The sequence below is a fragment of the Zonotrichia albicollis genome, chromosome 13 (genome assembly GCF_047830755.1).
Source record: "Zonotrichia albicollis isolate bZonAlb1 chromosome 13, bZonAlb1.hap1, whole genome shotgun sequence".
Taxonomy (NCBI): Eukaryota; Metazoa; Chordata; class Aves; order Passeriformes; family Passerellidae; genus Zonotrichia; species Zonotrichia albicollis.
Window position 1 is genome coordinate 3,486,702 of NC_133831.1, and position 13,778 is coordinate 3,500,479.

Below are 13,778 nucleotides of genomic sequence, written 5' to 3' on the forward strand. Positions count from 1 at the left end.
GAATAAAAAGCTCTGCTCCCACCTGGTGGCAAAAAATAGTACAGAAATAGTGAAAGTCTAGAAAGTTAACTTACAGCTGGAAGAGCTTGGACAAGAGAAAAAAACCTTTTCCATTTATGGCAAGCAATCCTAGCTTTATGACGGTCACAAAAGAGTTTTAAATTAAAAATCATTACCAAATGATAGCTTGAGATTTTAAGAAAACATTCTCCATATGGGTTTATACAGACTGTAATCACCTGCTCTTTTATATATATATATATATATATATATCTTTAGAGTGTTTGTGACACCTAAGTGGAAAATACATTGAAATATAAATTTTTCTGACAGCTTTTCTCCCAACAGACAATTCTGAGTAACGAAACCACTGCTGAGTAAGGAGGGAAGAGAGGCAGCACACAGTTCTGGGCACTCTGAACATCATCTCCAGCTCAGCTTCTGTTCAGAGTGCAAACCTGACCTGAGGCTGCCACTTTCAAAGCAGCATTGCACCTGTAAATGAGCTTGTGGCATAAACAGCAGGACTCTGCACAAAGCCATCTCACACTGACCACTTCACAGATTTAAAATAATTACTCTGGTTCCAACACTGGTGAGTCAGTGACACAAAATGTACCCAAGCTGGGAGAATTTCACCATTCCTGGCTGAATCTGCAGTTTCCAGCATTTCCCATTAAGAGCACAAATATGATCAGGTGTCAAAGCTTTTGGATCACTCATTCCCTGTCCTGATGTCCCCTCTGGACAGCTCCTGAGGGTTATTCCTGAACTGGGAACAGCAAGTATTGGTTATGGATAAAGCAATACTGTTTGTAATGGTTAAATTGGAAGGAGAGACCCCTCAAGAAGCATTTTAGTAAATATAGTTATTTTCTGAATTGAAATTTCTGAAGAAAGACCTATGTAGCCATTACACTTCAACTGCTGTTTAGTGCCCAGGAATTTCAGCTACTTTGGTATAAATACAGTAATGCTCTTCTTGCAATGGAATACTACAAAATTGTAAATATTGGATAATGTAACACACCATTTTCATACAAACCTAACATAGTCTCATTTTTGTAACAGCACACAGGCCATTTGAAACCACAGATCACTTCCACAGACTCTCTGACAAGTTGTTTGACAAGCAGCAAGAGTTTCCCTGTACCTGGGATAATGACATGGAATGTTTACTCAGGGGGATACAAACTGCCTAATTCAAATGCAGTGTTTGAACAGCCAGCTCGTTACCAGAGGAATGTTCTCTCTCTATCAACTCTGCACACTCCTGTTCACAAGCAGAGCTAAACCCTGGCAGTGGAACATCCACTCGTGCGTGTAACTATACCTGCAATCTTTATGGCTACGGGATCCTCTGAAACTGGAACAGGTCCCTCTTTGACTTCAACCTGTTTTTCAGGGACCAGAGGAGATGTGGCAGGAGGGGTATACTTAGTCTCAACATAGACCACAGATGTGGAAGCAGAGGGCTTGGAATTGTGAAAAAGACTAGCCCACGACTTTGCAGGCTGATTAACAGGGACTGATCCTGCGAGCGGGACCGTCGCCTCAGTAGTAGGTGAAGCTTCCTCAGGCTTAGCTTGGTCTGAGTCAGAGCTTTCCACAGTGTGCAATTCTACCCCATTGGCAGCCGTGTCCTCACCAGAGGAGGATTCAAGTGTTTGTCCATTAGCAACGCCCAGAGTTTCAGTAGTATCAGTACCGGCATAGGCCTGTACAACAGCTGTCCTTAGGGGGCTCTCTCTGACGGCCTCCGGGGGGAGGCAGAACTGTTCCGAGTGAGCCAGGCGGCAAAGCTCGGCCTGCCCGCCAGTCCTGCCCCCGGGGCCGGGCTCGGCGCACGCAGCTCCGCCCAGGAAATCCACGGAGCTGCCGGGGCTGCTGCAAGTCCTCGGCGTGGCCAGCGAGGGGAGGTCTCCGGGCAGCTCCGCGTCCTCGGCGCTGCTGAGTCCCGCGGCCGAGGCGTGGCCGTTCACCAGCGCCTCAGGGGCGGCCACGCCGTCAGGGACATCTTCCAGGTAACTGTAATACCCAGGGGGTCTTTTCTTCTTCTTTTTCCTCTCCCTCTGCCCCAGGCCCCCAGCCAAGGCGTCGTTTTCGGCGTTGGAGCCGCTGTCCAGAGCCAGGGTGGGGTCACTGAACTGGCAGTCAATGGAGTTGTAGGTGGTATCGCTGAGAGCATCATCTGGGCTTTTCTGAGCGGGTGCACAGCTGAGAATGAACTCTGGAGCCTGAGGGTTCAGAGTGCTCGAAATGCTGTAGTCGGTGTTGTTCAGGACAGATGACTGAGTCTCGATAACTTCATTAACACCAAATTCTATTCTCTGATACTCTTCCCCTGGACAAGAGAGAGCAGATCTCAGTCAGAGAATCACATTGTTTTTCTTGCTTTTGTAGCTTTTAGATTCATTCTCCTATTTTGCTGTAACTGAGAAAACAAAGTACACTCCCCAAACAAAAGGAATTCTCATTCTCAACCAGGACAACTTTCAAAACATCATTTTCTTAAAGATAGCAGAGCAGGATTCAGGTTTTCTTAACCAGGGTTATGTAATTTCCAAATCACTGTAGAATCCTGCACATAATCCCAATTAAATTCCCCTCAAAAGAAAACTATTAAAATCCAAGGTCTATAGGAATAATCTGTATTAAATGAATTACTGGGTAATTGCCTGTGAAATATGGTGTAACACTTAATTCCATGCTTTTTTCAAGCCAGTCTGTTCAACTGACAACTACAAAATCTAAGCCTTTCCTTTTTAACTTTCCCATATGTGAGGTTTGCTTTTTGAGGGGCTGGGTTTGGTTTTTTCTGGTGGGATTTATCACAACTAAACATAACTGAAAAATATATTTATTAATTGCATGGCACACTACAATTAATGCTTTCGAGCCTCCAAGCTCATTTATAACTTCAATAATTTTTCCACAATTAAATGTATTACCATGAGAGACTAATGATATACATGAATCCAGGATTTTATGACACAAAACACAACACATTCCTCAACATAAATCAGCATTCAACTTCTCCCTAGGAATTGTACTGAAAACTTATGAACAGGTTTTTTTTGTTTTATTGATTTATTTATTTACCCTGGAACTAAAGAAATATTCTCATGGCAGGCTTCAGTATCACAAAATATTTTCAGCCACCAAGTTCTGCAATTTCCTGGAATTTATTTCTTGTTATAATGTATGTGTGCTAAGTGGCAACACTGAATACTTCAGCTACAACTATTTCAGTAACTACTGAGTAAAGATATAAAATTAATGAAAGTTTCAGGAATTTTGAAGGTAAGCTGACATTTCAAAGCTCTGCAGGTCTTTATGATATGTATGCTACTGTTCCAAGGATATTACATTTTAATATTTTGTGTTTCCTGAACGATGGGGGTTTAAACACACATTTCCAATTTTTAAGACTTACTACAGAACCAAACAACACTAGGTATTAATTCCAAAGGAATTATGTGGATACAGCACTAAACTTTTCAGATTTTGTGCCACTTACATTATGCATGACATCAACAAATGCATATTTGCAAGTACAGACTCACTAAAAATGAGGTGGATTTTTTTTAAACACAACAAAAAACAACCAACAGTTCCCAGAAAAGAAGTTATTCACACACCTAAGGAAAAAAATCCTCTGGGAAAACAATCTAGGGATTATTTTGATATAAGACTGTCAATATAAAAGTTTTGCAGTTCTGGATATTTTCTAGAAAAATCTGCTAACAAATATTTTAGGTTTAAAAAATGTGAAGGGAACAAGAATCTGCATTTTTAAATACCAAATGAAGAGTAACAAACATACAATGTGTGTTGAGGTCTGACTTATCCATGCAATACCAACACATTATGATTTAATGAACAAATTAAAAAGATGCTAATTGCTTTTCTGCACTGATCTATTAATCTGACTATTTGAGGTGTACAGGTTCATCTCTTTATGGCTCTTTCTGCTCTTTGTTACAACAGCACAAAGCACAGGCAACAATTGCTAACACCCAATATTCCTCCAACTTTGACAAAAATGAATTTCTGGGCACATTTCAAATCCCTACTACTTCAAATAATTCATGACCACTTCTTTTCTAAAATCCAAGCTCTAGAAAACAGCAATTGCTTCAGAACAAAGAATGAGGTTTCCCTCTGGGGGTGAGTCAAGGTAAAAGCTGTCACCTCTGCACCCCTGTCCTGCTCCTCTGTCCCCAGCAAGCTCCCAGCACTTGTGGGACCCAGAACTAACCTGGCAAAAATCATCTAAGGGAGCTTTATTCTAGTTTTTACACTCAGGGCTAGTGGGGAGCAGAAAACACAACACATCCCTTACACAACATCATAGGCTGACACCTTGCCAAGAGCAGAACTGATGTTGTAGCATTTACCAAACAAATTAGGAAGTTACAGCTGAGCAATTAATCTTTGTACCTCACAGAGGATTAGAATAATAAATACCAGCAGCTACTGTGCAGTTAGTCTGTGCAATGACTGGCAGAAGCTCATTTGCTGTAAGATTGTGTCAAGTTTATTTGAGGAAAATAGGAGGTAATACTTTTTCTTATTTGTTTTGACTTTCCACTTTGCTTCAGGGCATCTTTGTTTCAATCTAGTTCACAGCTCTATTTCTGAATGGACTGAAACAGATCCCTGTGCCATGAACAACATGGCACACATATTGAAACAAGCACCAGCAGATGCTCCAAGGACAGTCTGGGTACAACCCCAGATCTGTGAATGCACAGCACTAATTAGTGTGAACAGAGTTCTGCACATTAGAGCTTAAACCATGATTTGATTACTCCTAGGAGGTGTTAACAGATCTTCTGATTCTGAAATCAAGTTAAACACTGAAGAGAATACAGTAAAAAATGAAGACTATGGGGAATGGTAACATGGTAAGTGTGTGTCATCATATAAAAATACAAATATTCTGCATGACCAAGCATTCCAGTTTAGTTTGCACAGCTTCCTATGCAGCCACCACAGTGATAACGTGCATGCACAGTACAGTGCAAGATTGTTAAAGACATTTTTCAAGCAAAACCTAATTTGCTGTCATTACCTAATCTCAGGGCTGGGAAGGGTTCTCTCAAGGTCTAGGAATGATCTGAAAGACATTTGTACAAACCATCTTTCTGTATGGCTTGTGAACATTAAAATCTCAGTCTGAAAGAACAAAACTTAAATCTAGTTAGACAAAGAAATAAATGACTGGATGCCCCTGTCAGCAACAGACAATTCACACCAGATGGTCTTTGTAAAGAACCTGTCCAACTCCTATTTAGAACTACTCAGGGTCCTATAACTGGTACTAAATAAAATTTCTGAATTGTCAGAAGTGCTGCTGATCTGCTCTCAAATGAGATCTCTGGTCCTTCTTTCTGACTGCCTGTCTTGTTTACCTTTCAAAGGAAGGCCAAAGCCTCTAAGGACAATGACCAGGGGCTCTCAAACACTAATGTGGGGTTTGGTCCTCTTTTGAGCACTTTTGAAAATGTTCAGTCAGATATTTCCATGATTTCCCAAGGAGACCTGGAGTCATTTTCATTTACATCTGTCTAGGTCTCAGCTTCCTTGCTCTTTGGTTCAGGGAATAAACCAAAACCTGATTTTACCTGCTGCTTAAAATTCTGTGGAAGTTTGGTTAAAATTATTCAGAGTGAGGATGCCAGGGCAGCTCCCACCTCCCTGTCCACTTCTTGCAGCCCTGAAGCAAGGGCAGGTTTTGGGGTTGAGGCAGAGGAGACCTGTGAGTGTTACAGCTTTAACAGGGGAACTCTGTAATTTAGTTTTAAATCAAGTCACACCTTCATCAAGAGATTAAAAAAACCAAACCAGGATTCTCCAGCAAACAGCCAAGCCAGGCAGAGACAAGAGCCAAAGGGAGCACAGAGCAGAGCAGTGCCTGCAGAGCAGCCTTGCTGAAACTGTCAGAGGATTCTCATGCTGTGGCTCTTCAGCCCCCTCATCCTCACAGCCACATCCACAGTGTCTGCACAGGGCTCTGACTGGGCAGCACAGTGAAGGAGGAATAAGATGCCCACTGTAATCAGCTGAAGTTCAATGCAGGATTTTTCCAAACCTCTCACAGGTATCATTCAGGAAAGTTTAAAAATCCAACCTAATTATGCCTGTGTAGGTGCTGAGCAAGTTGTAACAATTGTATTCAAAGAGAGGTTACAGTAAATCTCAGGAAAGTGTCACAACCTTGAAGTTTAAAAAAAAAAAAATCTTGATTTCTTACCATCATGAAACTTACCTGTGGATTTAATACCACATGAAACTGTTTCATTGTAAGGGGGGAGCTGTACAAAAAAGAAATGAAACTTATTTAAAGGCAATGCAAATCTATGAACATTCCATATCAGTTTCATATGAAACATCCAAATCCTTTAAAAAATAACATCATAACTGAGATTTGATTTTTGGAGAGGATGCCTTGAACTCATGCTTCTATATTTATCAAATCCCACACTGCAGCTTCAGGTGTCCTTGCAGATTACCACAAGTACTGAGAGATAAAGATTATCTTGGTTACACACCACAAGCTCACCAAGCTCTCAAACAATTCATCTCCCAGCATCTTTATCAATTTATTTTCGGATGAGGAGCATATATCCTCTTTTTAGACAAAAGCTGAATACAGACCAAAGTGGGAAAGGATGAAAGAAAGCTTTGCAAGGAACAATCACACCTAAACCTTCTGACTGTAACCTGCTCCAGGGTGATCCTTGGAACGTCCTGAACACATTGATCAGCACAGAGTGTGGATAATTTTATATAAACACTGCCACCATTTCATGGGCTCAGGGCTGCCAGAACCTTTGCCATGGTGTAACCACAGGGGGCAATTCCTGACCCCCCTCCCCTGCCCCTGAACCTCCTGAGCAGCTCAGAGCCCCTGCAGGACTTTGCCACTGCCACTCTGCATTCAGCAGCTCTGCAGAACCTGCATCTGGCTCTGCAGGGGGAGATCAGCACTGAGGGACAGACAACAAATAAAAGATTTCTTTATTGAAGTTTTCAATTCCCTAAGCTACACATACTCACATATCACCTTTTTAATGCACTGCAGACACCAGTGCATCAGAAACAGCAAGAAGAATATTCCTGAAATTCCACTGCAAAAGTATTTAAAAAACCACGTGCTGTAAATCCATTTATGAACCTCAATACATCTTAATATATCATCTTTTCAAGCCAGAAATGAGAATCAATGGGTCAAGCTCCATATTAACTTTGAACACAGCTTCAATATAATTTTACTTGGAGCTAAAAAAATTACTCTAAATGTCTGTAACAAACAGTTTAGGATACACCTTACAATTTTTGTTTTTATCCAAAGCAAAGATCTTCAGAGAATAAGATTTTCTAAAAGTAGTCAGCCTCTTGATGCCCAAAATATCAGAATATACAACAGCACCCTTGCAAAGCTGCCTTGCTCCACACAAGTGTGAACCATCCCAGCCAACAGGTATGAGACAGAACATGGGCCAAAAATGTCACATGTAAAAGGGACATTTTAGACAACAGAATCACTGGGTTGGAAGAGAACTTCAAGATCATGGAGTCCAACGCAGCCCCAACACCTCAACTAAACCCTGGCACCCAGTGCCACATCCAGGCTTTGTTAAACACACCCAGGGATGGGGACTGCACCACCTCCACAGGCAGAACATTCCAGAACTTTATCACTTTTTCATTAAAAAACTTTTCCCTAATTGTGGGATCTCAGCACCTCAGGACTGAGGTGTCACCGAGACCACCCTTGGGGGGCTCGGGAGTCCTGGAATGTTCCAGAAGTGTCTGGTGGCTGGACTTTGATCCCACACAGGAGACGACACCTGTATGAGGATAGGAGGGTTCCACCGGGGTGAATGGTGAAGGGATTAGCTAATTAGAGGGTGAGACACAGGGTTTAGGATTTCTGTACAGGGGGGTTTAGAGAAGTAAGATGGAGGAATTGGGGCGTGTCCTGTCCTTCTTCTTCTTCTTCTTCTCCTCCATCTTCTGTGGTGATGGTGGCACTTTGGGATTGGTCATTACTAAAAGTGCACCGGGCAATAAGGGTGAAAGGTATTGGGGAAAAATGATAAATATTGTACACGTAACAATGGGTATAAAGATGGGTGACCGCCCGGAGGGCAGGGAGTGTGCTCATGGCTGGCTGCTGAGCAGAGCTCTGTCGGGCCGAGAGAAAATCTTTTAGATGAACAATTAATAAACACAGAGACCGAGAAAAGAACTGAAGCCTCTTCTGTTCCTTTGATCCGCGGGCTGTCCCAAGGCCACCCCGGGCCTCTCCAGGCCACCCAAACAGCCGAAAACCGGACACCCAATATCCAACCTGTATTTCCCTTTAGCTTTAACTACTCCCTTGCCAGTCCCCTTGGGTGTGAGGCTAAGGGACCCCAGAGGGACAGCAGCAATGTGGGACTGTCCCCAGCAGGATGGGTGCCAAACATCACTGCAGCATCATCAGCTCTGCCTCGTCCTTCCTGAGTCTCACCCTGCCTTTTGCAGACCAATTTTTTACACCAATTAGTGTAAAACTAATAAGCATCATTTTTATTTCATCATCCAGGTAATTAAAACATTGAAGTGAACCAGATCAAGGACAAACTTAAGGAACATTGTTCAACAGCTCTTTATATTGAAGCTAACCAGTAAGTGGTACACTGAGAAAATGAAGCCACGCTGGTGCTGGTGCTGCAGGTTCATGCTTTGAAAACAGCTTTGCATAAATCAAGATATGACATTTTCATCATCCCCTAAGTGTTGAAAAAGCTGATGGGGGCACTTCAGGTGACACTGCACAGGATGGAAATGTGCCACTGCTGTGACTGCAGTTATGGTGGGAGGGCAGCAGGGTCATCACAGCTAACAGGAATTACCCAAAGATCTTTTCTGCTACTCAGCTCTCCCCCCAGAAATAACTGCTTTTTCCTTTCTGAATTTCCCTCACTCCTCACCCCACCCCATCCCCTTCGTGCCCTTCCATTGTTCAGCAGTTTATTACACTAATTAGCCTTGGAAAATTAAGCTACAGGAAAGTAAGTCACATTAACAATGGTTTGTAAACTGTGACAAAAGGATTTCCCCATCCACAGCTCGAGTGTTTGTTTCCTTTATGTTGAGAGGGCAGGATGGAAGCATGACTGCAATGTCTGAATGCAAATGTCTGGAGGAAACACACGGAAATGGACCCAGAGGAAAAGTATTTTTCAAGTCTGGAGATGAGGACAATGGGATAAACTCCTCCCTAGAAAGGAAAATGGTTCATGGTTGTGTACCAAGAACTGCAGAGAACAAGAGGCTGCAATGCTCTGTGAGTTGTAATGAACTCCAACACACAAAGACAACTGTTCCCACTCTGTGCCTCTCTCTGTCACTAATTAGTTCGTTATTAATGCACTTCCCAGACCTCACACACAGCCTTCTCTGTGCACAGCTCTGATTGTTCCACCTGGCCAGAAATGTGAACAATCCTTGTGCTTCAAAAGGCTCCCAAGGCTTAGAAGCCACCTTACAGCCAAGAGCTCTGCTGGGAAAGTTCTCATCATCCACCCCTTAAAAAACCCATCAAAACTGAGGTCCAGGGCTGGAAAATTCATCATCAACATCCCACCACTACTGTCAGCTAGTGCAGCTCTGAGAGATGACAAGCAGAAAGTGGAACCATTAATTTATGTCTAAAAATTGATTTAATATCCACAGACGTGGAAAGAAGACTACTGAATAAAATTTTCAGTCTGTAAATTAGCAAGCCAAGTGCATGACAAATATTTGTATTCTTGTATTTCAAATTCACACAAAGAGATGGAGCTTCAAAATGTTATTTCTAAAACAAGTTTAAAGTAGATCTTACCTCAACAGAGCATCGTGGAGTCACAAAGAACTGATTAAATTCATCAGGGCTGAACTCCCCAAAAATATACTAAAAATAAAAGAGAAGGATTTTTGTTAAAGAACTATTTATATTCAATACAATCAATAAAATCACATTAAAATCCATTAGGATACTAGAATTCAAACAGACCCATGTGCTGGGAGTCAGAAACTCTACCTTGCATCCCAACTCTCATCTTGGTTCCTTCCTACATCTTTAGCAAGGAACTTTAGGCTCTGAAAGTGTAAACAAAGCATTTTCCTTCAGATTCCCACTGGAGGTGATCACAAACTGCTCCTCATCCTGTGACCAGTTTAAAACCACGTTTGGGTGCAGCTGCATCAGTTCATGGTTTGCCTTCTAAACCCACCCTCAGCAAATGAGAAAACACCAGGAATTATTTCTCCAGAGCTGTGCTAAATGAGGAGTTACACACGTGACTAAGTGTACCTGAGGGCACAAAGAACTGAAACTGCTCAGGTTTAGGAAAACACACAAAAATCATCAATTCTGTTATTCCTGTGCCTGAAACTCTCCATAACAAACCTAAAATAAAACATCTTTCCCCAACACTTTCCTGCAGCTTTTCAGATACTCTGCATCTAGATACTCTCTGGAAAAAGTACCTAACGAGGTCACAAAGAAAATTACACTAAATGAGAACTTTAATTTACAGAAAACAAAAGATTGCCAATCAAAAGGCCTGAGCTGTTGGCAACTCACAGCACCTGGAAGTTTCTATAAACTTCCACTCCAGCTGTAACTGAATAACACCCAAACATCCAGGACAGAAAGAAGTTAAACAAGGAGCTGAATAAAGTGAGAAAACAGACAAAGAGGATGAAAAGCACTCTTGGCACGCAGCAGGTCAGCCTGGCCAGCACAGCACAGCCCCCACTCCCATTTATCTCCCTGCTCTCCTCCACCCTCCCACCAGCAAAGCTTTTTCAGCATTTTGATTCTTGCTCATGGTAAATCTTTAGCTTGGTTCTATTGAAACACAACAAACCAGAGTGGGAGCTGAGCCAGAGAAAAGAATTCCCAAAATCTGGGAAATATCTCTTGTGAAGCACAGGCTGCTGCCACACACAACAGCCCAGTCCCAGGGGTTTTATTGCCAGACCTGAGGTGGTTTATTCCAATGGAGTTTGTGTTTACATCACTCACAGCCATCCACATGCAGAAATCTCACTGCTTCACTGAAAGCCAAATTCCTCAGCAATTCCAAACCATCCTTTTCTTACACAAAACTGATTTATACACACGCCACTTTCACGTGTGCCCATTCCAGTGGCCTTCTAAACCAGAAATGTGATCTGGTTTAGACTACAAACAACTCAACAGTCAAAACAAACGGGAACATCTGTGATTCAAAGGGTGAAACACAGTTAAACATTTCATGCTTCAAAATCTCTTCCCTCAGCCAAGTGCTGCCCACCAAGGGAGAATCCAACACCCAAACCCAACAAATCCCTAAATTGTACCCAATTCACAGCTCCTGGCACAGACTCAGGCTTGGTTTATACTTTCTGCACAACCAAGGCATTTTTATTCAGAACATATGAACTAGAATTTATCACAGTCCAAAAACAAACTGAAGAAAATCACTTGCTGACTCATCACTAAATTTATGTTTTAGGAGGTATTTTTGATGCTGTCATGCCACAGAACAAAGCAATCATCTCAAGGGTAGTCTATTAAAAGTGATATAAATCCAACCCTAATTTCTCAATCTAATAATATGATACAGTCATTTCATTAACCAGCATTTTTAAGCAAAGTATCACAGGCCTGGTACTTCTTTCTGAGCTTCTTTTTTAATGAGGAAACACAAAAAAAAATTGAATAAAGTGATCATTAATACTGTATTAATTAACTGTTCTAATGGGGTATTGATATAGAGAAATTTGTGTCTATGCAACTCTTCCTGTGGAATTTAAAACAGGACTTTAAATATTTGCCAACATCTCATCCTAGTCAGACTAAAGCTCAAAAACCCCATCCCATTTGGCCTTGAAATAAACAGAATTTGATCTGATTTGTTTTTATTTACCAATGCATATTTACACCAGCATTAAGTCCCCAGCTGAAAGATCCCTGTATGATAACTGAGAGAAATGATGTTTCAAAATAAACTTAAGGCCCTGATGATGATATCAGTGCTTAAACTGAAGAGTGATGACATCAAACCTGCCCAGTTTAAGCCACCTCCCCTGCCTGCAGCCATCCTCATCTCCCCAGAAATAACTTCTGCAAGCTGGGCAGAATCTTCCACCCTTTTCGAGACACCACTGTGCACTCAGTGAAAGAGAACTGTGATACCACATCCCTTGGCAAGTATAACAACCCCTACCAGAAAAAGACAGGATTCAGAGGGAAAAAATGTATTTTAAGCAATTTGAAAGATACTGTAACTCCCTGCCTGCTGTGCATCCATCCACCCCAAGGAATCAGTGTGCCTGGCACTCTGTAAGACACCTGTGTAAGAAAATACTTGTTTAGTTCTAAAACAGCATCAGCATTGCTGCAGTACTTACCCTGTATCATTAATTCAAATTTTGAAGGTTTTACAGCATCTTAAACGTCCAAGTAATAAGAAATTTTAAGCAAGAGCAGACTAAGATCTAATAAAAAGTACCACACTCTTACAAAAATATCCTTATTATCAGCATGAGTTTTGGGGTCCTACCTTGTTTGCACCCTCAAAATTACTCCAACTAACCTCAAAATTCTCAAAGTTGCCTTCTTTCCAATCTGACAAATAAAATCTAATGCTTGGCACATTAAACATGTAATTAAATTACTTACACGAACTACTCACAGTCAGCATTAATTTCTCCCCCACTTTATAAATAACATTTTAACACATGCCACAGATACATCAGCACGTGTTAAAAGCTTGGCCAAACTCATTTCTGATGATTTCAATCCCAATTTTAGTATTTTCAAGTGTGTAAGAAACACACACCCATTACAACTGCATCAGACTGATGCCTTTAATGCCCCACACTGTGCCAGTCTCTGGTCCTGCGTGTCCCAGCACCTCAAGGTCCCAGCAGGGATAACAGCCAGGCTGAGAACAGTGGCAGTCAGACACAGGCAGCCCAGGGCCAGCCCTGGAGCAGGTGAGAGATTGTGCAGTGCTGGGGAGAAGCTGCTTGTGCTGCTCCATCGCTGCTGGGCCAAGGCAGTCACAGCCTCACCTGCACGGCCCTGAGGGCAGGACGGGCACTGCGTCAGCACAGAGCTCACCTGGCCCAGCAGCAACAAATCCCCATCACTGACACACATCTGGCAACACACAGCCCCAAAATATCCATAAATATTGCCTGGGAAATCCTGAGGTTTCATTAATAGCTCTGCACAAATTTTCAGACAAAATGTGCGTGTGTGTGTGTGTGTATGTGCGTGTGTGTACACGTGTGCGTACGTGTGTGTGTATGTGTGTGTGGGTGCGGGTGTGTATGTATGTGTGTGTGTGTATGTGTGTATGTGTGTGTACGTGTGTGTACGTGTGTGTACGTGTGTGTACGTGTGTGTACGTGTGTGTACGTGTGTGTACGTGTGTATGTGTGTATGTGTGTGTGTATGTATATGTATGTGTGTGTATGTGTGTGTGTATGTGTGTGTGTATGTGTGTGTGTATGTGTGTGTGTATGTGTGTGTATGTGTATGTGTGTGTATGTGTGTGTACGTGTGTGTGTATGTGTGTGTATGTGTATGTGTGTGTATGTGTGTGTGTACATGTATGTGTGTGTGTATATGTATGTGTGTGTATGTGTGTGTATGTGTGTGTGTATATGTATGTGTGTGTGTATATGTATGTGTGTGTGTATATGTATGTGTGTGTATGTGTGTGTATGTGTGTGTGTAT

At 42.1% G+C, this 13,778-nt stretch overlaps 1 protein-coding gene across 1 annotated transcript in view; it reads right to left on the reverse strand.

The window, feature by feature from the left end:
* Positions 1-13,778, reverse strand: part of USP10 (ubiquitin specific peptidase 10) — a 51,042-nt gene that overhangs the window by 21,011 nt on the left and 16,253 nt on the right. The window contains exons 2-4 of the mRNA XM_074550793.1: positions 9,884-9,952; positions 6,275-6,320; positions 1,334-2,344 (exon numbers count right to left, since the gene is read on the reverse strand). Coding sequence (XP_074406894.1) covers positions 1,334-2,344; positions 6,275-6,320; positions 9,884-9,952 — 1,126 coding nt within the window. The remainder of the gene's footprint in view (positions 1-1,333; positions 2,345-6,274; positions 6,321-9,883; positions 9,953-13,778) is intronic.